Source organism: Pristis pectinata, chromosome 7 (assembly GCF_009764475.1).
Source record: "Pristis pectinata isolate sPriPec2 chromosome 7, sPriPec2.1.pri, whole genome shotgun sequence".
Classification (NCBI taxonomy): Eukaryota; Metazoa; Chordata; class Chondrichthyes; order Rhinopristiformes; family Pristidae; genus Pristis; species Pristis pectinata.
Genome location: NC_067411.1, coordinates 2,590,034 through 2,613,371, shown reverse-complemented (window position 1 = coordinate 2,613,371; position 23,338 = coordinate 2,590,034). Strand labels below are relative to the sequence as shown.

Here is a 23,338-nt window from a genome sequence, read left to right as displayed (position 1 = left end):
CATCAGTCAGTCTTTCTTATACCAAGACATCCTGAATCAGTGGGAGGTGAGGAGGAGTTTGAAATCATCTTCAGCTTCCTGCTGCTTCATCCAGGACATGCCATCCGTCAACTGGTCACGGACCTGAAGTTCCCACAACCCTCCCAATAAGTGGCTTCAGCAGCAGTCAGTAGCACTGGACACCATCATTCAGCCCAAGATCTGAGCTGTCGAGCCCACAGGCAGGGAACAACCATCTCAAACAGACAGTGGCATGGACCCTCATTGTCACGGCTTGGTACGGTAACTGCTCTGCCCGGGACTGCAAGAAACTGCAGAGAGTTGTGGACACAGCCCAACACATCATGGAAACCAGCCTCCCCTCCATGGACTCTGTCTACACTTCTCGCTGCCTCGGTAAAGCAGCCAACATAATCAAAGACCCCACCACCCCAGACATTCTCTCTTCTCCCCCCTCCCATCAGGCAGAAGATACAAAAGCCTGACAGCACGTACCACCAGGCTCAAGGACGGCTTCTATCCTGCTGTTATAAGACTATTGAATGGTTCCTTAGTACAATAAGATGGACTCTTGAGCTCACAATCTACCTCATTATGACCTTGCACCTTATTGTCGGCCTGCACTGCACTTTCTCTGTAACTGTAACACTTTATTCTGCATTCTGTTACTGTTTTCCCTTGTACTACCTCAATGCACTGTGTAATGAAATGATTTGTATGGACGGCATGCAGAACAAAGTTTTTCACTGTACCTTGGTACGTGTGACAATAATAAACCAATTTACCCCTCGCAGCCTGACCGATTGCATAAAACTCACCATTTCCTCAACCCACAAATCCCCAGCTCCCCTATTCCCCTTCTCGCCAGTGTCTGTGGAGCAGAGGATGCAGCAATTAGGCTGTGGTGAGCTGCTGGATCCAGCCTTGGAAAGTGGCTCTGGATCCAGCTCCCAGTACTGAGAATGCAAGACAGGCAGCCATCCGAAAAGAAAACAACTGTTTCCAGTAATTGCTGACTTCTTTGGGCTTATTACCTTTCAAACTTCTCCAATATGTCAGAATTTTTAAATTGCAACGGAAAATTTGTGGGGAGTTTGCTTGGCTCAGTTTCCTTGGCTTGAACAGATCATCAAGTTCACATCTACTCTGAAACTCCAGTGTTAAACCAAGGCTGAATATTCACTCCATTGCTGAGGGAGGGTCACACAGTGGGAGGGGCAGTACTAAGGGAGCACCGCACTGTGGGGGGGGGGGGGCAGTACTGAGGGAGGGTCACACTGAGGGAGGGGCAGTACTAAGGGAGGGTCACACTGTGGGAGGGGCAGTACTGAGGGAGCACCGCACTGTGGGGGGGGGCAGTACTGAGGGAGGGTCACACAGTGGGAGGGGCAGTACTGAGGGAGGGTCACACTGTGGGAGGGGCTGTACTGAGGGAGCACCGCACTGTGGGGGGGGGGCAGTACTGAGGGAGTGTCACACTGAGGGAGGGGCAGTACTGAGGGAGGGTCACACTGTGGGAGGGGCAGTACTGAGGGAGCACCGCACTGTGGGGGGGGGCAGTACTGAGGGAGGGTCACACTGTGGGAGGGGTGGTACTGAGGGAGGGTCACACTGAGGGAGGGTCACTGTGGGAGGGGCAGTACTGAGGGAGGGTCGGTACTGAGGGAGGGTCACACTGTGGAAGGGGCAGTACTGAAGCCCGGCGCTGTTGGTTTACGGGCACCTGGTGCGGCACGGGGAGGGGTGCGCGGCGGATCTCCTAGTTGGTCTCCTGCTGGGCCTGGCCAAGCTGGCCATCCACAGGTCACACACTCCCAGTGCCAGGACAGCCCACTCCATGGCAGAGTTAGAGAGCACAGGTTTAAGGATGGATTTGAAGAAGAACGTTTCCCTTCAATCTCCTCTCATCCCGTATTCAGGGATGGCACACATCAGACAGACTGAAGCTCCCGCTACACCGTCCCATCACACACTGCCGGGGTCAGACACAGGGTGAAGCTCCCTCTACACCGTCCCATCACATACTCCCGGGGTCAGACACAGAGTGAAGCTCCCTCTACACCGTCCCATCACACACTCCCGGGGTCAGACACAGGGTGAAGCTCCCTCCACACCGTCCCATCACACACTCCCGGGGTCAGACACAGAGTGAAGCTCCCTCTACACTGTCCCCTCACACACTCCCGGGGTCAGACACGGGGTGAAGCTCCCTCTACACTGTCCCATCACACACTCCCGGGGTCAGACACAGGGTGAAGCTCCCTCCGCACCGTCCCATCACACACTCCCGGGGTCAGACACGGGGTGAAGCTCCCTCTACACTGTCCCGTCACACACTCCCGGGGTCAGACACAGGGTGAAGCTCCCTCCGCACCATCCCATCACACACTCCCGGGGTCAGACACAGAGTGAAGCTCCCTCCGCACCGTCCCATCACACACTCCCGGGGTCAGACACCGAGTGAAGCTCCCTCTACACCGTCCCATCACACACTCCCGGGGTCAGACACAGGGTGAAGCTCCCTCTACACCGTCCCATCACACACTCCCGGGGTCAGACACAGAGTGAAGCTCCCTCTACACTGTCCCATCACACACTCCCAGGGCAGGGACAGCACACTCCATAGCAGAGAGGTCTGAAGCTGAGGACACAGGTTTAAAGGGGCAGGTTTAGAGGGGATCTGAGGGGGAATTCTTTTCCCCCACAGGGGTGCTGGAATCTGGGACGTGGTGGAGGCAGAGTCTCTCACATTTAATTATCCAGACGAGGACTTGAACCACCAAGGAATGGAAGGCTGTGGGCCAAGTGCTGGTAAATGGAATTGTGTAGATGGTACTTGATGGTTGGGATGGGTGTGGTGGGTCTACTTCTGTGTGGCTCTATGGCAGGATAGCAGGGCTTACAGAGAAAGGCTCCCTTTACACTCTCCCATCACAGGCTCCCAGGGTGACGAGACATCTGTCCTAACTTGAGGGTTGGATTCAGTGAAACATGGAGCATGAGACCAGTTCAGTCTCTCCCAGTCCTTTGGCCACTGGTTGGATTGAAGTGACTTGTACCTCAGCTGCACTTACGCCTTTGCACGCAATGTGATTGTGCTGGGGAGATTCACCATGATATTGCCTGGGATGGATCAGCTGGGATTGTCTTCCCTGGAGCGAAGGAGGCTTGAGAGGTGACCTGATAGAGGTGTGTAAAATTATAAAATCTTTTCCCCATGGTAGGGGTATGAAGAACAAGGTGAGAGGTAAGTTACTTTTGCACAGTGGCTGATATCTGGAACCCGCTGCCAGAGAAGGCCGTGGAATCAGGTACAATCGCTGTGTTTAAGAGACATTCAGACAAGGCAGACAAGGATATGGACCTAATGTGGGCAAATGGGAATGGTGTAGATGGGCAAAAAGGTCGGCATGGATGTGGTGGGCCGAAGGGCCTGTTTCTGTGCTGTACCCTCAAAGCCCACCCTCAGAAAGTCCAGCAACTACTTCCTTTTAAGGGAGAGGATTCCTTTAAATTCTCAACTCCAGGCATTGCAGCCAGACCCCAGGCACAGCAGGGGTCACAGAATTCCCAAGGTGAGCTGAAGTGACCACCCGTGAAGTAAACCAGCAATCGGCCAAGTCTGGTGTGAAAGAGCTCAGGTAAAACGGCACTGAATGGAAGTGAGAGTGGGGCTGATGGGGTCAGGTGAAAATTCTACCCTGGCTGGAGTCCAATGTAGCACAAAGGAAGATGTCTGTCCTCATTGGATGGAACCCAATCATCTCAGCTCAGGATCTTTGGTGGAAAATATAGAAAGAGATTGAAAATTGTAGGGGTTCAGAGGGATCGGGTACCCCTTGCATATTGAAAGTTAACATGCAGGTTCTGCGAGCAAACAGTATGTTGGATTTTCTTGCAAGAGGATTTAAGTACTAGAACAGAGCGTCTTGGTGCAATTGCAGAGGTCCTGGTGAGACTGCGTCTGGAATATTGCTTGCAGGTCTGGTCTCCCTACCTAACGGAGGATATGTCTCTGATGGAGGCGGTGCAGTGAAGGTTCACTGGATCAATTCCTGGGGTGGTAGGTTCATTACACGAGGAGAGATTAAAAGACTAGGCCTGTATTCTCTTCAGTTTAGATGAATAACAGCAATTTCATTGAAACGTACAAAGCTTCATTGATCTTCAGTGTGGAGTTAACATCCCCATTGACTGGGGAGTCTGGAACCAGGAGTCACAGTCTCAAAGTAAGAGATCGGCCAGTTGAGAAGTTTCTTCACCCAGAGGGTGGTGAATCCTTAGAATTCATCACAGCTTCTTGGGCAAGGGTGCAGAGTCATACAGCAAGGAAACAGGCCCTTTGGCCCAACTCGTCCGTGCTGACCAAGATGCCCACCCAAGCCAGTCCCATTTGCCCACATATGGCCCATTTCCCTCTACACCTTTCCTATCCATGGACCTGTCCAAGTGTCTTTTAAATACTGTTAATGTACCTGCCTCACCCACTTCCTCTGGCAGTTCGTTCCATATACTCACCACCCTCTGGGTAAAAAAGTTGCCCCTCAGGTTCCTATTCAATCTTTCCCCTCTCAACTTAAACCTATGCCCTTTAGTTCTTGGTTCTCCAACCCTGGGAAAAAGACTGTGTGCATTCACAGAGTAAGTCATTGAGTATATTCAGGATATTAAGGGAATCATGGAACATGCAATTAATGTAGGAAGGTGTCAGTGAGGTATCAGGTCAACATGAGCTTACTGAATGGCAGAGCATTGGCCATGGGCTGAATAGCCTGCTCCTGCAGGTGCTTCTGACGTTCTGTCACTGCAGAAATTCCTCAGGGGAGTGCACTTGGCCCAACCACCTGCTGCTCAGATGCTCTCAGCTGATGTCCACCTTCTGAGGTAATGAAGCAGCGTCTACCTACAGTCAGAACTATTGCCCTACATTTGGTCTGGGCCAATACACTGCATGGAAGTGGTCAGCAGCAACCCCACCACCCCCCCACCCGAGCCTACCCACCAGCTCTTGACACTCTGAGTCATTACCACCATCAAAACATCCTCCTTACCAACACAAGAGAATGCAGATGCTGCAAGGGTCCAGATGAAGGGTCTCAACCCAAAACATCAACAGTCCATTTCCCTCCAGACACTGCCTGACCTGCAGCTTGTGTTTTGCTCCCTATCATCAATGTTCTGCAGGTCACTATGGACCAGAACCTTGAATTTATAGCATCATAAACTCCAAATTTGCTTTAACAGCCAATGAAATATTGACGTGATGGGTGAAACCCAGTAGGCAATAAATTAGCAGAAGCGTTCTTTTAGGCATCGTTTGAGGGATGAGCATTGGCCAGAACACCAAAAGAGCAGCCTGTTCTCCTTCAGAATCCTGTGACAAGTGAGAATCCAGGCCTCAATGACAGTGCGGCACCCCCTCGGTACTGCCCCTCCCACAGCGCGGCACCCCCTCGGTACTGCCCCTCCCACAGCGCGGCACCCCCTCGGTACTGCCCCTCCCACAGCGCGGCACCCCCTCGGTACTGCCCCTCCCACAGCGCGGCACCCCCTCGGTACTGCCCCTCCCACAGCGCGGCACCCCCTCGGTACTGCCCCTCCCACAGCGCGGCACCCCCTCGGTACTGCCCCTCCCACAGCGCGGCACCCCCTCGGTACTGCCCCTCCCACAGCGCGGCACCCCCTCGGTACTGCCCCTCCCACAGCGCGGCACCCCCTCGGTACTGCCCCTCCCACAGCGCGGCACCCCCTCGGTACTGCCCCTCCCACAGCGCGGCACCCCCTCGGTACTGCCCCTCCCACAGCGCGGCACCCCCTCGGTACTGCCCCTCCCACAGCGCGGCACCCCCTCGGTACTGCCCCTCCCACAGCGCGGCACCCCCTCGGTACTGCCCCTCCCACAGCGCGGCACCCCCTCGGTACTGCCCCTCCCACAGCGCGGCACCCCCTCGGTACTGCCCCTCCCACAGCGCGGCACCCCCTCGGTACTGCCCCTCCCACAGCGCGGCACCCCCTCGGTACTGCCCCTCCCACAGCGCGGCACCCCCTCGGTACTGCCCCTCCCACAGCGCGGCACCCCCTCGGTACTGCCCCTCCCACAGCGCGGCACCCCCTCGGTACTGCCCCTCCCACAGCGCGGCACCCCCTCGGTACTGCCCCTCCCACAGCGCGGCACCCCCTCGGTACTGCCCCTCCCACAGCGCGGCACCCCCTCGGTACTGCCCCTCCCACAGCGCGGCACCCCCTCGGTACTGCCCCTCCCACAGCGCGGCACCCCCTCGGTACTGCCCCTCCCACAGCGCGGCACCCCCTCGGTACTGCCCCTCCCACAGCGCGGCACCCCCTCGGTACTGCCCCTCCCACAGCGCGGCACCCCCCTCGGTACTGCCCCTCCCACAGCGCGGCACCCCCTCGGTACTGCCCCTCCCACAGCGCGGCACCCCCTCGGTACTGCCCCTCCCACAGCGCGGCACCCCCTCGGTACTGCCCCTCCCACAGCGCGGCACCCCCTCGGTACTGCCCCTCCCACAGCGCGGCACCCCCTCGGTACTGCCCCTCCCACAGCGCGGCACCCCCTCGGTACTGCCCTCCCACAGCGCGGCACCCCCTCGGTACTGCCCCTCCCACAGCGCGGCACCCCCTCGGTACTGCCCCTCCCACAGCGCGGCACCCCCTCGGTACTGCCCCTCCCACAGCGCGGCACCCCCTCGGTACTGCCCCTCCCACAGCGCGGCACCCCCTCGGTACTGCCCCTCCCACAGCGCGGCACCCCCTCGGTACTGCCCCTCCCACAGCGCGGCACCCCCTCGGTACTGCCCCTCCCACAGCGCGGCACCCCCTCGGTACTGCCCCTCCCACAGCGCGGCACCCCCTCGGTACTGCCCCTCCCACAGCGCGGCACCCCCTCGGTACTGCCCCTCCCACAGCGCGGCACCCCCCTCGGTACTGCCCCTCCCACAGCGCGGCACCCCCTCGGTACTGCCCCTCCCACAGCGCGGCACCCCCTCGGTACTGCCCCTCCCACAGCGCGGCACCCCCTCGGTACTGCCCCTCCCACAGCGCGGCACCCCCTCGGTACTGCCCCTCCCACAGCGCGGCACCCCCTCGGTACTGCCCCTCCCACAGCGCGGCACCCCCTCGGTACTGCCCCTCCCACAGCGCGGCACCCCCTCGGTACTGCCCCTCCCACAGCGCGGCACCCCCTCGGTACTGCCCCTCCCACAGCGCGGCACCCCCTCGGTACTGCCCCTCCCACAGCGCGGCACCCCCTCGGTACTGCCCCTCCCACAGCGCGGCACCCCCTCGGTACTGCCCCTCCCACAGCGCGGCACCCCCTCGGTACTGCCCCTCCCACAGCGCGGCACCCCCTCGGTACTGCACTGAGAGGCAGCTGAGGTTTTTGTGGTTAAGTGTCTGCAACAGGAATTGAACCCTTAACCTCTGGGTCTCATGAGGAAGAATACTACCCACTGAGGGAGGCGGACAGTAAGCAGCCGTGGAGACACCAGAGACTGCAGATGCTGGAATCTGGAACAACAATCTGCTGGAGGAACTCAGCGGGTCGAGCAGCATCTGTGGGGGGAGAGGAATTGTTGGGGAAATGGGTTTGGGAGGAAATGAAGTGACTTTCCGGAGACAGGCTAGGTAGCTAATACAATGAGAGGCAGATTGTCAGCTCAGAGCCTACTGATATCCTCCAGTTACACAATCGGTTCCAGGTTACACAAGCTGGCAGTCCAGTGCAATACAGTACCTGCGCCTTCATCTCGTAGAGGGCAGCACAGTCCGGTGTCAGCTGAATAGCTTCATCCCACCGACCAATCGCCTCCCAGTGCCTGCAGCAAATAGAAGAATCTCGCCTTTATCAAGCACGATGCAGGGAAGAGAGACATTTATACCAAGTCAGCCCAGAGACTGTCACCCAGAAGGTTGTGAACCTTTGGATTTCTCTATCTGGACACCGTGGAGCCTCTCTCCAAGCCACAGCAGAAGCTCCACATTTGGTATGGTTCGCAGGGTTCAGAAAGGCACTGGCTTCAGAGAAAACTGAGCAAGCTCCACTCCCTGACTCTGTGCAGAACACAGGCCAGGTTTGCCTGGACAAAACCAGCCCACCTGATCACTGCAAGCCCATTGACATCCAGTGGTATTCCCGTCACTGAATCCCCCACTGTCAATACCCTGAGGGTTACCACTGACCAGAAACGGAACTGGAGAAGCCACATACACAGTGTGACCACAGGAGCAGGTCAGTGGCTGGGAACCCTGTGGTCAGTAACTCACCTCTCACTCCCCAAGGCCTGTCCACCATCTACAAGGCTCAAGTCAGGAGTGTGAGGGAACATTCTCCACTTGCCTGGGTGAGGGCAGCTTCAACAACATCAAGCAGCTCGACACCATCCAGGACACAGCAGCCCACTTGACAGGCACCCCACCCACACCCACTCACTCACTCCACCACCCACACACAGTAGCAGCAGTGTGTACCATCTACAGGAGGCACTGCAGCAACTCACCGAGACTCCTCAGACAGCACCTTCCAAACCCACCACCTCTACCAGCTGGAAGGACAAAGGCAGCAAAAGCCAGGGCGGCACGGTAGCATAGCGGTTAGCTCAACACCATTACAGCGCCAGCAATTGGGGTTCAATTCCCATCGCTGTCTGTAAGGAGTTTGTACGTTCTCCCCGTGACTGCATGGGTTTCCGCCGGGTGCTCCGGTTTCCTCCCACATTCCAAAGACATACGCGTAGGTTAACATGGGTTTAAATGGGCGGCGCAGACTCATTGGGCTGGAAGGGCCTGTTACTGTGCTGTATTAATAAAGTTTTAAAAGCACAGGGAACACCACCCCTTAGGAGTTGCCCGCCAAGCCACACACCATCCTGACTTGGAAATATATCGCCGTCACTGGGTCAGAATCCTGGAACTCCCTCCCTGACACCACTGTGGGTGTACCCACACCTCAGGGACTGCAGCGGTTCAAGAAGGCAGCTCACCACCACCTTCTCAGGGACAACCCGGGATGGGCAATTAAATGCTGGCTTAGCCTGCAAAGCCTACATCCCTTGAGTGAAATAGAAAGGCCCCCACCCCCCACCAGCTCACCCTGGCTGACAGCTGGGACAATGGGCTCAAACTAAGCTATCTGATCAAGGATTCAGGAGAAACTTCTTTACCTAGAGAGCAGCAAGAAGGTGGAACTCCCCATCAGGAGCGTTGAAATAAACCGCAAGGTTGTACTTAAGGATAAAATTGGTAACAAATCAGCCAGTTTTGTCATTCATCAGCATCACTGCTGATCATCTAGATATTCTATCCAGAGATTCTGCTCTGTTTACAAATCTGCAGATGACACCACTGTAGTGGGCCGTATCTCAAATAACAATGAGTCGGAGTGCAGGAAGGAGATACAGAGCTTAGTGACATGGTGTCATGACAACAACCTTTCCCTCAATGTCAGCAAAACAAAGGAGCTGGTCATTGACTTCAGGAAGGGGGGCAGTGCACATGCACTTGTCTACATCAACGGTGCTGAGGTCAAGAGGGTTGAGAGCTTCAAGTTCCTAGGAGTGAACATCACCAGTAGCCCGTCCTGGTACGATAAGATGGACTCTTGACCTCACAATCTACCTTGCCATGGCCTTGCACCTTATTGTCTGCCTGCACTGCACTTTCTCTGTACCGTAACTCTTTATTCTGCATTCTGTTATTGTTTTCCCTTGTACTACCTCAATGCACTGTTGTAATGAAATGACCTGTACGGATGGCATGCAAAACAAAGTTTTCACTGTACCTCGGTACACGTGACAATAATAAACCAATCTACCTCCGAGCCATTTTTCAGCACCATCCCTTGATTCACCTAAAACCCAGAAATCTATTCACCTCCGAAGACACGAGAGATTGCAGATGCTGGAATCAGGAGCAAAAACGAGCTGCTGGAGGAACTAAGCAGGTCAGGCAGCATCTGTGACTGAGCCTCCACACCCCTCGGGCAGAGAATTCTAAAAATTTACCACCTTCTGAGTGAAGAGTCCTCAGTTCAGCCAGAAACAATTGAGTTCTTATCCTCAGACTTTGGCCCTGGTTCAAGGTTCCTCAGCTGGGGGTAATGTGCTCTCTGCATCCAGCCATCGAGCCCTGATAGAATTTCAATCAGATCTCTCCCCACTCTTCCAAACTCCAGAGAATATAGGCCTGCCATCCCTGGGACCCGGCCAGCAAATCTCTGCTGCACTTCCTCTCCTGCTTTAGATGAAACCAACACTGTACAAAATACTCCAGATACTGTCCCTCTTCTCAGTGGGAGAAAGGTGCAAGGATAGAGCTGCAAGGAACTTGTAGAGCACAAACACCAGCAAAGACCAGTTGGGCGAATGGCCTGTTTGTCATACAGTCACAGAGTCACACAGCATGGAAGCAGGCCCTTCGGCCCAACTCATCCATGCCGACTGTGTTGCCCAGTCCCATCTGCCCACGTTTGGCCCTTAGCCCTCCAAACCATTCCTATCCACGTACTTATCAAGATGGCTTTTAAATGCTGCTAATGTGCCCACCTCAACCACTATTTCTGGCAGCTCATTTCAAATACGCTGTCCCGATGTCCCTTTTAAATCTCTCGCCTCTGATCTTAAACCTATTCCCTCTTGTTTTTAGCACCCCCTTCCTGGGAAAAAAGACTACGTGCTTTCACCCTGTCTATACCCTCATGATCTTGTATCAGGTCACCCCTCAATCTCCTACATTCCAAGGAAAAAAAAGTCCTAGTCTACACAACCTCTCCTTGTAACTCAGGCCCCCGAGTCCAGGCAATGTCCCAGTAAATCTGTGTGTACCGTAAGTACTAGGTTACGGCCATATATATCTCTCGAGCAGTTCAGATCACACAGAGCACTGATCTATACAGTAATTCATTGCAGATTACCTCTTATCCTTCAATCTAACAAGCTGGAGAAGTTTAAAAAAACATTGGCATCAGATAAGCAATGGTTCCCAAGAGCGTTTCCTAATCTCTCCTGCATCTCTGGCGGCATCCCAGACTCTTGCACTTGGCCCATGGCAGGAACGAGTCAGCGACATACAGCAGGAAAACAGGCCCTTCAGCCCAACAGGTCCATGCCGACTAAGGTGCCTTCCCGAACTAGTCCCACTTGGCCCATGTCCCTCTAAACCTTTCCTATCCATGGACCTGTCCAAGTACCTTTTAAATGTTAATGTACCTGCCTCAACCACTTCCTCTGGCAGCTCAGTCCATATACTGACCACCCTCTGGGTGAAGAAGTTGCCCCTCAGGTTCCTGTTAAATCTCTCCTCTCTCACCCTAAAGCTGTGCCCTCTAGTTCTTGATTCCTCAACCCATTCACCCTGCCTACGCCCTCACGATTTTATACACCTCCATAAGATCACCGTTCATTCTCCTACACTCCAATGAAAAAGGTCCCAACCTGCTCACCTCTCTCTGTAACTCAGTCCCTTGAGTCCCGGCAACATCCTCGTAAATCTCCTCTGCACTCTTTCCAGCTTAATGGCATCTTTACTGTAGCAGGGTGACCAAAGCTGAACACAATCTTCCAAATGTGGCCTCACCAATGACTTGCACAACTACAACATCCCAACTTCTATACTCAGTGCCCTGACTGATTAAGTCCAGCATGCCAAAAGCTTTCTTCACCACTCTGTCTACTTGTAACACCACTGTCAGAGAACCATGTACCTGTACTCCGAGGTCCCTCTGTTCCACGACGCTCCCCAGGGCCCTACCGTTCACTATGAAAGTCCTGCCCTCATTTGTCTTCCCAAAATGTAACACCTCACACTTATCCAAATTAAACTCCATTTGCCATTCCTCAGCCCACTTACCCAGCTGATCAAGATCCCCACCTGTAAATCCTGAGAACCACCTCACTGTCAACACCACCTATTTTAGTACCATCTACAAATATTTTAGTGTCATGTCCTTGGCTTTCAAGCTCACAAACTTCTCCAGTACTGTTTTTGATTAATAGTCCCTTCAGTTCCTCATTCTCGACAGACCCTCGGTTACCTAACAGGCGTTCTGTGTTTTCTTCCATTCCCCTATGTCCAATGTTTTGACCAAGGTTGCAATGAGGTTTTAAGCCGTGTGGTCCTGGGGAAATCCACAGTAGGAACCTCTGAGCAGGTTATACTCGATAGCACTGTGTGAGAGGCTGCTGTGTGAGTGATGGCAGAATCCCCACCGACAACATCCTGGGGGTCACCACCGATCAGAACTCGACTGTCCTTATAAATACGATGGTTCCAAGAGCTGGTCAGAGGGTGGGGGAATGTAATACACCTTAACATTATAACGTACTACAACCCTCCCCACCATCGAGGACACCTTCAAGAGGTGGTGCCTCAAGAAGGCCACATCCATTACCAAGGACCCTCGCTATCGGGACATGCCCTCTTCTCGCTACTACCATCGGGGAGGAGGTACAGGAGCCTGAAGAGCCACACTCAATGATTCAGGAACAGCTTCTTTCCCTCCGCCATCAGATTTCTGAACGGTCCATGAACCCATGAATACCACCTTGTTATTCCTTTATTTTGTATTATTTTTGTAATGCACTGTACTGCTGCTGCAAAACAACAAATTTCACATCATCTATCAGTGATAATAAATCTGATTCTGTATTACTACATTACAGCAGTGTCTTAAGTACTTCACTGGCTGTAAGAGGCTTTAGGACATCTCGAGGCTGTGGAAGGCTCCCACCAACACCATTCTCACTTCACCACAGAGCCTGCACAACTGCAGCCGGGGGTAGGAACCGTAACAGATTTACTCCACGCCACTATCTTGAGCCATGAGTTGCTGAGTCGGCTGTGGCACGTCTGACAGACCTGTCATCGGGAGCACATCAAGCCACCAAAGAAGGCTGAAGGATATTATCTTCGCTGCAACCGCAAGCACAACAGTTTGTAAACTGGGCAAGGGAACGTCCTTGTTGACCTCATCCAATCCCGCACCCTCAAAGGGCAAGAAGCCACCAAACAGAGAGCACCGAGTGAAGATCAGGGATGTTTACAGTTGTCAAAGACCAAAGTAAACAACACAATAAGCTTAAACAAAGTAGGACGAGTTTGTCATTTCCAAACACAAAATTCAGACACTGGATTGCTCATTGAAGAGCAACAGATTGGGCCAAACCACACTATCCTGATGCAACTGTATTATTAGCCATTAGTCTGAATGCTGACAATCTTTTCCTCTCCAGAAACACACAGCATTCCCTCTTCAGCCCATCTGTAACTCTAAAAATCTCATTCAGTAACCTGGTCCGGTCAGGGACTGGGGGAAGGTCACAGCTTGTTTGGGATTGGAGTCCAGTCTACCTGAACCACCTCAGACTTTTGCAGAGGTCTGATGCAACTAAATTTGCGTGGATCTCGCTGCCCCCCTCATCCAGTTTATGGCAGAGGTCCCACACCAGCCTGGAGGGTTCTTCACGCTTCTTTGGCAAGGCACTCTGCTGTACAAAGGTGCAGCTACCAGCTCCAGCTGGCTCACCACCACCTCCTCAGAACCACAAGCCCTTTTGCCAGTGACACCCACTTCTAGGGGATGAATTATTCCAATAAGGGTAGGACATGTACAGTAAATGGTAGGGCACTGAAGAATGGTGATGAACAGAGGGACCTTGGGGTTCAAGTCCACAGTTCCCTGAAAGTAGCAACACATGTAGGTAGGATGTTGAAGAAGAACATGGCATACTTGTCTTCACAGTTCAGGACACAGCATGTGAATGTTGAGGCGTTATGTTGTAACTTTACATAACACTGTGCATCACTCCACACTTTTCCAGGTTGGACTCCATCTGTCACTTCTCCACCCAGCTCTGCATTCTCTCAATATCCTGTTGTAATCTACAGCAACCTTCTACACTATCCACCAACCTTTGTATCATCAGCAAACTTACTAACCCACCCTTCCACATCTTATCCAAGTCATTTATAAAAATCTCAAAGAGCAGGGGTCCCAGAACAGATCCCTGCGGAACACCACTGGTCACTGACCTCCAGGCAGAATACGCTCCATCTACCACCACTCTCTATCTTCTATGGGCGAGCCAATTCTGAATCCACACAGCCGTTTCCCTGGATCCCATGCCTGCTGACTTTCTGAATGAGCCTTCCAAGAGGAACCTTATCAAACCCCTTACTAAAATCCATGTACACCACATCCACTGCTCTACCTTCATCAATGTGCTTTGTCACGTCCTCAAAGAATTCAATCAGGCTCGTGAGGCGTGACCTGCCCTCACAAAGCCATGCTGACTGTCCCTAATCAGCGTATGCTTCTCCAAATGCCCATAAATCCTGTTTCTAAGAATCTTCTCCAGTAATTTGCCCACCACTGAAGTAAGACTCACTGGTCTGTAATTCCCAGGGTTATCCCTACTCCCTTTCTTAAACAAAGGAACAATATTTGCCACCCTCCAGTCATCTGGCACTACAGCTGTGGCCAGTGAGGACGCAAAGATTATCGCCAAAGGCGCAGCAATCTCTTCCCTCACTTCCTGTAATAACCTTGGATATATCCTGTCCGGCCCTGGTGACTTATCTATCCTAATTTTTTTCAAAAGTTCCAGCACACCTCTTTCCTCACATTATGCCCTAGTGTATCAGCCTGTTGTATGCCATCCTCAACCACGTCAAGGTCTCTCCCCCTCTCTCTGGTGAATACTGAAGCAAAGTATTCGTTAAGGACCTCCCCTACCTCTTCCAACTCCAGGCAAGTTTCTTCTTTTATCCCTGATCAGTCCTACCCTCAACTCTAGTCATTCTCCTATTCTTCAAATATGTGTAGAACGCCTTGGTTTTCCTTGATCCTACTCACCAAGGACTTCTCATGCCCCCTTCTAGCTCTCCTAAGTCTATTCTTAAGCTCCCTCCTGGCTACCTTGTAACTCTCCAGAACCCTGTCTGATCCATGCTTTCTAAACTTCAGGTAAACTTCTTTCTTCCTCTTGACAAGATATTTTACGTCTCTTGTCAACCACGGTTCCTTCACTCTACCATCCTTACCCTGCCTCAATGGGACAAACCTATCCAGAGCCCCATGCAAGTATTCCTTAAACAACCTCCACATTTCTGCTGTGCGCTTCCTCAAGAACATCTGTTCCCAATTTATGCTCCCAAGTTCCTGCCTAATAGCATCATAATTCCCCCTCCCCCAGTTAAATACTTTCCCATATCAGCTGCTCCTATCCCTCTCCAAGGTGATGGTAAAGGTCAAGGAGTTATGGTCACTATCTCCAAAATGCTCTCCCACCGAGAGATCTGAAACCTGATCAGGCTCATTGCCTAGTACCAGGTCCAGTATGGCCTCTCCTCTAGTCGGCCTGTCCACATACTGTGTCAGGAATCCTTCCTGGACACACTGAACAAACTCTGCCCCCTCTATCCCCTTTACATTAAGGAGGTGCCAGTCAATCTCATGTCATGTATGCAACGATACTGTGCCAGCTCACCACACTGTTTGGGCTCAGCTAATACTTAACCTCTGCGACCTGGAGAACAAAGTGAGAAGCCCATACATAACTTGTTGTGAACACGGTGACCTGTGCCCTACCACACGGAGACTGGCTCTCACACCGAAACCCAAGCTGAGCAGGGATTGGAGGAGACACAGGAGACTGCAGATGCTGGAAATCTGGAGCCACACACAAAAAGCTGGAGGAACTCAGAAGGTCAGGCTGCATCTGTGGAGGAAAATGAACAGTCGACATTTTGGGTCGAGACCCTTCACCTGGACTGGAGGAGCTGGCTGTTGGCTTTGCCCACTGCTGAGTCAGCTGGTCTCGGAGGACAGAGGTGAAGGTGGGCGCTGCAAGGAACAGGTGAGTCAATAGAAGTGGAGGGGAATAAAAACCTCCTTGAGGGGGTACACAGCCAGAATTCCAGAACCTCTGTCTTCAAAGAATCTAGGAAACAAGATTCCCAGGATTTGAGGCCACAACTGATTATCTTAATTTGCCACCTGTGCTCCATACTCACTAAGATCCCTGCCTAACAAATATGGATTTGGAAGCACCAGCTACACTGTAACTGATACACACCCTAATCCTAATGTTAAGACAATATCCCCTTGATTCCTCCAGATAAAACTAATTTCTCCCACCAACCCTATCAGGTCCTTTCACAGCTCACGTGTCCGTGAAACTAGTCGAGGTTATACGACCTAACCTCATCATTTAACCCTCAGATCCGCAGAATCACTGTGATGATTCCGGAACAGGGTGGTGAAGAAGGCTTTTGGCACAATGCCCTTCATCAGTTAGGGCACTGAGTATAGAAGCTGGGATGTCATGTTGCAGTTATTCAAGACTCTAATGAGGCCACACTTGGAGTGTTGTGTTGAGTCACACTGCTACAGGACCGATGTTATTAAACTGGAAAGAACGCAGAGAAGATTTACGAGGATGTTGCCAGGACTCGAGGGACTGAGTTACAGGGAGAGGTTAGCCAGGCTGGGTCTTTATTCCCTGGAATGCAGGGAACTGAGAGGTGATCTTAAAGAGCTATATAAGATCATGAGGGGCATAGATAGGGTGAATGCATTCAGGCTTTTTCCCAGGGTTGGGGAATCAAGAACTAGAGGGCGTATATTTAAGGTGAGAGAGGAGAGATTTAATAGGAACCTGAGGGGCAACATTTTCACCCAGAGGGTGGTGAGTATATGGAACGAGCTGCCAGAGGAAGTGGTTGAGGCAGGTTTAACAATTAACAACATTTAAAAGACATCTGGATAGGAAAGGATATGGGCCAAAAGTGGGCAAATGGGACTAGCTGAGATGGGCACCATGGTCAGCATGGACCAGTTGGGCTGACGGGCCTGTTTCTGTGCTGTCTGACTCTATATGAAATGCAATGCCACAGAAGTCTATGGACCAAGCACTGGAGAAAGGGGTTGGTATTGGTCGGAACTCGATGGGCAGCACGGATACAGTGGGCTGACGGGCCAAGATATGGATCATGTACAGTAGAAGAGATTTAGTTCAATTTGGCATCATGTTCAGCACAGACATGGTGGGCCGAAGGGCCTGTTCCTGTGCTGTGCTGTTCTGTTCTGTTCTGTGTTTTATGCCACAGAGACTCGGGTCGTCAGTGTGTGACAGGGAAGGGTCCTAGAGATGTTAAACCATTTGTTCACTTCAAGAAGATCAGTGGAAGGGAAGATCTCCCAACATTTATCCCTCAAACTAATACTGGCAATTCATATTTGACCAGGACCTTGCTATATGCAATTCACTTCTCTCCTTTGACCTCATGACAATAGGGACTACACTTTGAGATGCAGGGAGGATGCAAGAGGTGCTATATAAAGGTCAGCTTCCTTTATACAACATTTGCACAACTGATAATGGAATTAGGAACTGAGTCATTATGCTTCAATTTATATTACTCAGACTTTCAAATAATCCACTAAATCAGCTCTGCTGCCAATAAAGCTTTCACGACGATCACAGTAAACAGTGCACACAGACTGAGAGCAGGCAGTGCAGGGTAGTTTACACTCTGAACAGTTCTTGGGTCAGGGGTCTGAGGAACAAACTCAGAGCATAAACAGTGCGTTGTTTTGTGTACAATAAAATAGTTCACATAAATATTGTAGAACACAAGGAATTTTGATGACAAAAGAAGTTGCTTCACTTTGATGTTCACTGATCTGGACTGATTAGGGTGTGGGTGGGGAAAGCCAGCCATTGCCACAGAGTGAACCATCAACAGGAGCAGGGCAGAGATTACGTAACAGGAGGTATGACTGGATCACACACAGCCTTCTCTAATACTACAAAAACTTCCTCATTCATCACCAGGATATTCCCACTGAACAAACACTAACATTGCATATTAACCCTACTCCCACAGGGGTGTACACATCTTGGCCCTGAGAGACTTTCTGCCCATCAATCTCCTACCATCACCATTCTGTGTGGCTGGGCACAGCTCAAATACCATCTATAAATTCACCAATGACTCCACTGTTGTTGGCAGAATCTCAGATGGCGACGAGGAGGCGTACAGGAGTGAGACAGATCAGCTGGTTGAGTGGTGTCTCAACAACAACCTCGCACTCAACGTCAGCAAGACCAAGGAATTGATTGTGGACTTCAGGAAGGGGAAGTCGGGAGAACACACACCAGTCCTCATTGAGGGGTCAGCGGTGGAAAGAGTGAGCAGCTTCAAGTTCCTGGGTGCCGACATCTCAGAGGATCTGTCCTGGGCCCAAAACATTGATGCAATCACAACAAAGGCACGCCAGTGGCTCTACTTCATTTAGAGTTTGAGGAGATTCGGTACGTCACCAAAGACTCTTACATATTTCTATAGATGTACAGTGGAGAGCATTCTGACTGGTTGCATCACCGCCTGGTACAGAGGCTCCAATGCACAGGATCGCAAGAGGCTGCAGAGGGTTCTAGACTCAGCCAGCTCCATCACGGGCACAACCCTCCCCACCATCGAGGACATCGTCAAGAGGCGGTGCCTCAAGAAGGCAGCATCCATCATTAAGGGTCCTCACCATCCGGGACATGCCCTCTTCTCGTTACTACCATCGGGGAGGAGGTACAGGAGCCTGAAGACCCATACTCAACGATTCAGGAACAGCTTCTTCGCCTCCGCCATCAGATTTCTGAACAGTCCATGAACCCATGAACACTACCTCGTTATTCCTTTTTTTATACACTATTTATTTATTTTTGTAATTTATAGTAATTTTATGTCTTTGCGCTGCACTGCTGTCACAAAACAAATTTCACGTCATTCGTGATAATAAACCTGATTCTGATACTGTTGCCACAGTGCTCTGCGAAAGGAAATAATAAGAATACTACACTGCTAAAGACTGAAAAGAACTTTAAATATAAAGTGTTAAACCTGGCCAATGTACCCCTGCAGGGGAGGCCAATCTCCCACCTGTTACTCTCCACACTTTTTAAACTTTAGCTCTGTGGCAGTTGTTGTAGATCAGTGATCAGAAGCCAGTGTTTCTAAGGCGAGGGATGATAGGATTCCCACACCAATGGTGGCAAACGCTGCAACAGGCAATTGACAGGGCAGGGAAAGGAACTTACACTGCCCTGCCACTAGGTAGCCAGGAGAAGTGGAGGCAATGCCAGGGTGTGTGACTCAGAAGAATCCATGTTTACCACTCACCTACAGCACTTCACCAGTGCACAGGGCTTGATGTCAACCTCTCTCTATCATACTGTTACGTCTGCAAAGTGAGAACAGGAGTACAAAGTCGTCACCATGAACCTTCCTAAAACACTGGTTCAGCCACAACTGGAGAATGGTAGAGAGTTCACTGGCACAGCCACCGCCTCACAGCACCAGCAACCCGGATCCGATTCTGACCTCCGGTGCTGTCTGTGTGGAGTTTGCACGCTCTGTGACCACGAGGGTTTCCTCCCACCTCCCAACGACATGCAGGTTGGTAGATTAATTGGACGCTGTAAATTGTCCCCAGGGTGTAGGTGAGGAGTAGAATCTGGGGGGTGTTAATGGAAATGTGGGGAGAGTAATTAGCATAGGTGGGTGTTTGTTGGCAGACACAAACTCTGTGCACCAAAGGATCTGTTTCTGTGCCACATGGCTCTCGTTCGCCTGCGTGCTACACTTTAGATCAGATCTGGCAGCATTAGTGCAGAAAACATCTACTAGAATGATTCCAGGCAGGAGGGACTTTAGTTACATGGAGAAGCTGGGGTTACTCTCTCTCAGAGGAGCCTGCAAGGAAATTGATAGAGGTATTTAAATATCACAAGTGGTCCACACACCAGATGGAAAGAAACAACACACAAGACACTGAAGGAACTCATATGGACAGTCAACGTTTTGGGTTGAGCTGCTTCACCTGGACTGGCAGGTGGAAGGCCAGTCCAGATGAAGGGTCTCGACCCAAAATGTCGACTGTCCATTTCCCTCCACGGATGCTACCTGAACCGCTGAGTTCCTCCAGCGCTTTTTGTGTTGCTCCAGATTCCAGCATCTGCAGTCTCCTGTGTCTCCAGACAGAGACAAAATTCTGCCACTGGCAAAGAACTAGTGGACAGAGAATTCCGGCCACTGTCTGTAAGGAGTTTGTACGTTCTCCCCATGTGTCTGCGTGGGTTTCCTCTGGGTGCTCCGGTTTCCTCCCACATTCCAGAGACATACGGGTTAGGAAGTTGTGGGCATGCTATGTTGGCACCGGAAGCGTGGCGAAGCTTGCGGGCTGCCCCCAGAACACTCTACGCAAAAGATGCATTTCACTGTGTGTTTCGATGCACATGTGACTAATAAAGATATCTTATCTCATAAAGGCAACTGGAAAACAAAGCAGATATGACAAAGAGATACAGCAAGGAAACAGGTCCTTTGACCCACTGAGTCCATGCTGACCATCAAGCACTCCTGTCAGCTACCTGTCAGTATGCCCGGGACCACAAGAAACTGCAGACAGTTGTGGACACAGCTCAGCACATCACAGAAACCAGCCTCCCCTCCATGGACTCTGTCTATACTTTGCGCTGCCTTGGTAAAACCACCTAGGACATTCTCTCTTCTCCCCCCTCCCATCAGGCAGAAGATACAAAAGCCTGAAAGCCCCTACCACCAGGCTCAAGGACAGCTTCTACCCCACTGTTATAAGACTATTAAACAGTCCCCTAGTATGATAAGATGGACTCTTGATCACACAACCTACCCCATTATGACCTTGCACCTTATTGTCTGCCTACACTGCACTTCCTCTGTAACTGTAACACTTTATTCTGCATTGTTATTGTTTTCCCTTGTAATACCTCAATGCACTGTGCAATGAACTGAGCTGTATGAACGGTATGCAAGACAAGTTTCTCACAGTACCTCGGTACAAGTGACAATAATAAACCGATTTACCAGCTCTCTAGCCATTGCCTCTGCCGGTGGTGCCTTTTCCCCCAATGTCCCCCATGGATTACCAGTCATAGGAAGCAAATTATAGATGGGACACGTGCCTCTCAGTATTCAAAAAGTGCATTGAAATCAAGTGAGGAAAAACATTTTAATTTACATGGTGAGTGGCCATGATCTGGAGTGCACTGCCAGAGGCAGATTCAGTTGTGGTATATAAAAGATTTAAAAGGGAGCAGGATAAGTATGTTAGGTCAGCTGGGAACGTGGGGGGGGGGGGGGGGGGGGGCCCGGGGAGAGGGACGAGCAGGATTACTCTGACAAACCACGAGACGGCCCCCTTTCATGGCATAACATCAGGGACAAGCCTGCCTCTCTGTAACTTATACTGGGGACTAGCGGCAAGGTGCAGCATAGAGTTACAGAGCAATACAGCACAGATATGGCCCTTCGGCCGAACCAGTCCATGCCAACCACAGTGCCCACCCAGCTAGTCCCAATTTCCTGCGTTCGGCCCATATCCCTCCAAGCCCCGCCCCTGCATGTAGGGAGATGCAGTTTGCACTTCATTGGAACTATTCTGGGTACTGGAAATTTTGATTACCAAGAATGACAGCGAGAGAGGTGCAGAGAATCCATACTCTGAGCCAAGTGTTTGCAGTGGAAGGGAGCGAATGGCATGACCACAGACTGAGAACAGCCAAAGGCGGCAAGAGCACAAGTCTGCCGATGACAAAGGTGTTCAAAACTAGGGGGCATAGGTTTAGGGTCAGAGGTTTAGAGGGGATCTGAGGAAGAATTATTTCACCTGGAGGATGGTTGGAAACTGCCCGAGTGCATGCTGGAGGCAGAGACACTCACTACATCTGAAGTATTTAGACAGGCTCTTGAAAAGCCAAAGTGCAACAGGCCAAATGCAGGTGTATGGAATTAGTGTTTGTGTATTTGATGACTGCCATTACATGGGGCACCGGGTTGAGGTGAGGGGGGAAAGATTTAAAAGGGGACCTGAGGAGCGAATTGTTCACAGAGAGTGGAGGGTATATGGAACGAGCTGTCAGAGGAAGTGGTAGAAGCAGATAAAATAACAGCTTTTAAAGAGGCACTTGGACAGATACATGGATAGGAAAGGTTGAGAGGGATATTGGTCAAATGTGGGCAAATGGGACTGGCTCAAGTAGACAACTTGGCCAGCATAAACGAGTTGGCCAAAAGGCCTGTTTCCATGCAGTATGACCCTGGTATTTAACCCTAGTTATTCTTGGGCTAGCTGATGTTGTGATTGGAGGAGATGGGAGTCCCACACAGCCTCCTGTTAACACAAGCTCACCCAATGCTCTGCTTCCCACACTCTCATACCCCATCTCATTAACCCCTCACTCCTGTGCTCTGACCTACAATGGCTTGTGAGTGATCAACGTCTCCATTCTTCAAACTCTCCGAAGGTCTCATCCCTCCTGTGTTGAACCTTGTCCGGTCCCTGTAACCCTCAGATATCTGCACTCCTCCAGTTCTGGTTTCTCTCTGGTCTTGGCTCAAAACGTCGACAGTTTATTTCCCTCCATGGATGCTGCCTGACCTGCTGAGTTGCTCCAGCACTTTTTGTGTATTGCTCCAGATTCCAGCATCTGCAGAATTTTGTGTGTCTCCGGTTTCTTGTCTCCCCATGTTGAACAACTCCTCCAATAGCAGGCACTGTTGGCAGCAGAAGGCCCTTGGCTTTGCAATCCCCTCCCTAAACCTCTCCACCCACCTCTGGGACATTCAGAGAACAGAACAGTACAGCACAGGAACAGGCCCTTCAGCCCACCATGTCTTTCCTGAACACAATGCCTATAAACTAAATCCCTTCTGCCTGCACATGATTCATATCCCTCCATTCCTTGCATATTACTTTTACCTGTACTACATCAATGCACTCTGTACTAACTCAAATGTAACTGCACTGTATAATGAATTGACCTGTATGATCAGTGTGCAAAACAAGTTTTTCACTGTACCTCGGTACATGCGACAATAATAAACCAATACCAATTCCTGTGTCTGTCTAACAGCCTCTTAAACACCACTATCACAGAACATAGAACAGTACAGCACAGGAACAGGCCCGTTGGTCCACGATGTTGTGGTAAACTAATTAAACTAGGAATTAAATGCCTACCAAACTATTGCCTACCAATCCCTATTGCTACACAAGACCATAACCCAGAATCAGAATCAGGTTTATTATCACTGACGTATGTCATGAAAGTTGTTGTTCTGAGGCAGCAGTACAGTGCAAGACATAAAGTTACTGTAAGTTACAAAAATAAATAAGTAGTGCAAAAGAGGGATAACGAGGTAGTGATCGTGGCTTCATGGACCGTTCAGAAATCTGATGGTGGAGGGGAAAAAGCTGTTCCTGAATCATTGAGTGTGGGTCTTCAGG

The 23,338-nt window shown here is 51.3% G+C and overlaps 1 protein-coding gene across 4 annotated transcripts in view; it reads right to left on the bottom strand.

The window, feature by feature from the left end:
* ttc33 (tetratricopeptide repeat domain 33) overlaps positions 1-23,338 on the bottom strand; it is a 57,985-nt gene that overhangs the window by 23,072 nt on the left and 11,575 nt on the right. For all 4 annotated transcript variants that reach the window (XM_052020494.1, XM_052020493.1, XM_052020496.1 and 1 more), the window contains exon 3: positions 7,754-7,835. In XM_052020494.1, coding sequence (XP_051876454.1) covers positions 7,754-7,835 — 82 coding nt within the window. The remainder of the gene's footprint in view (positions 1-7,753; positions 7,836-23,338) is intronic.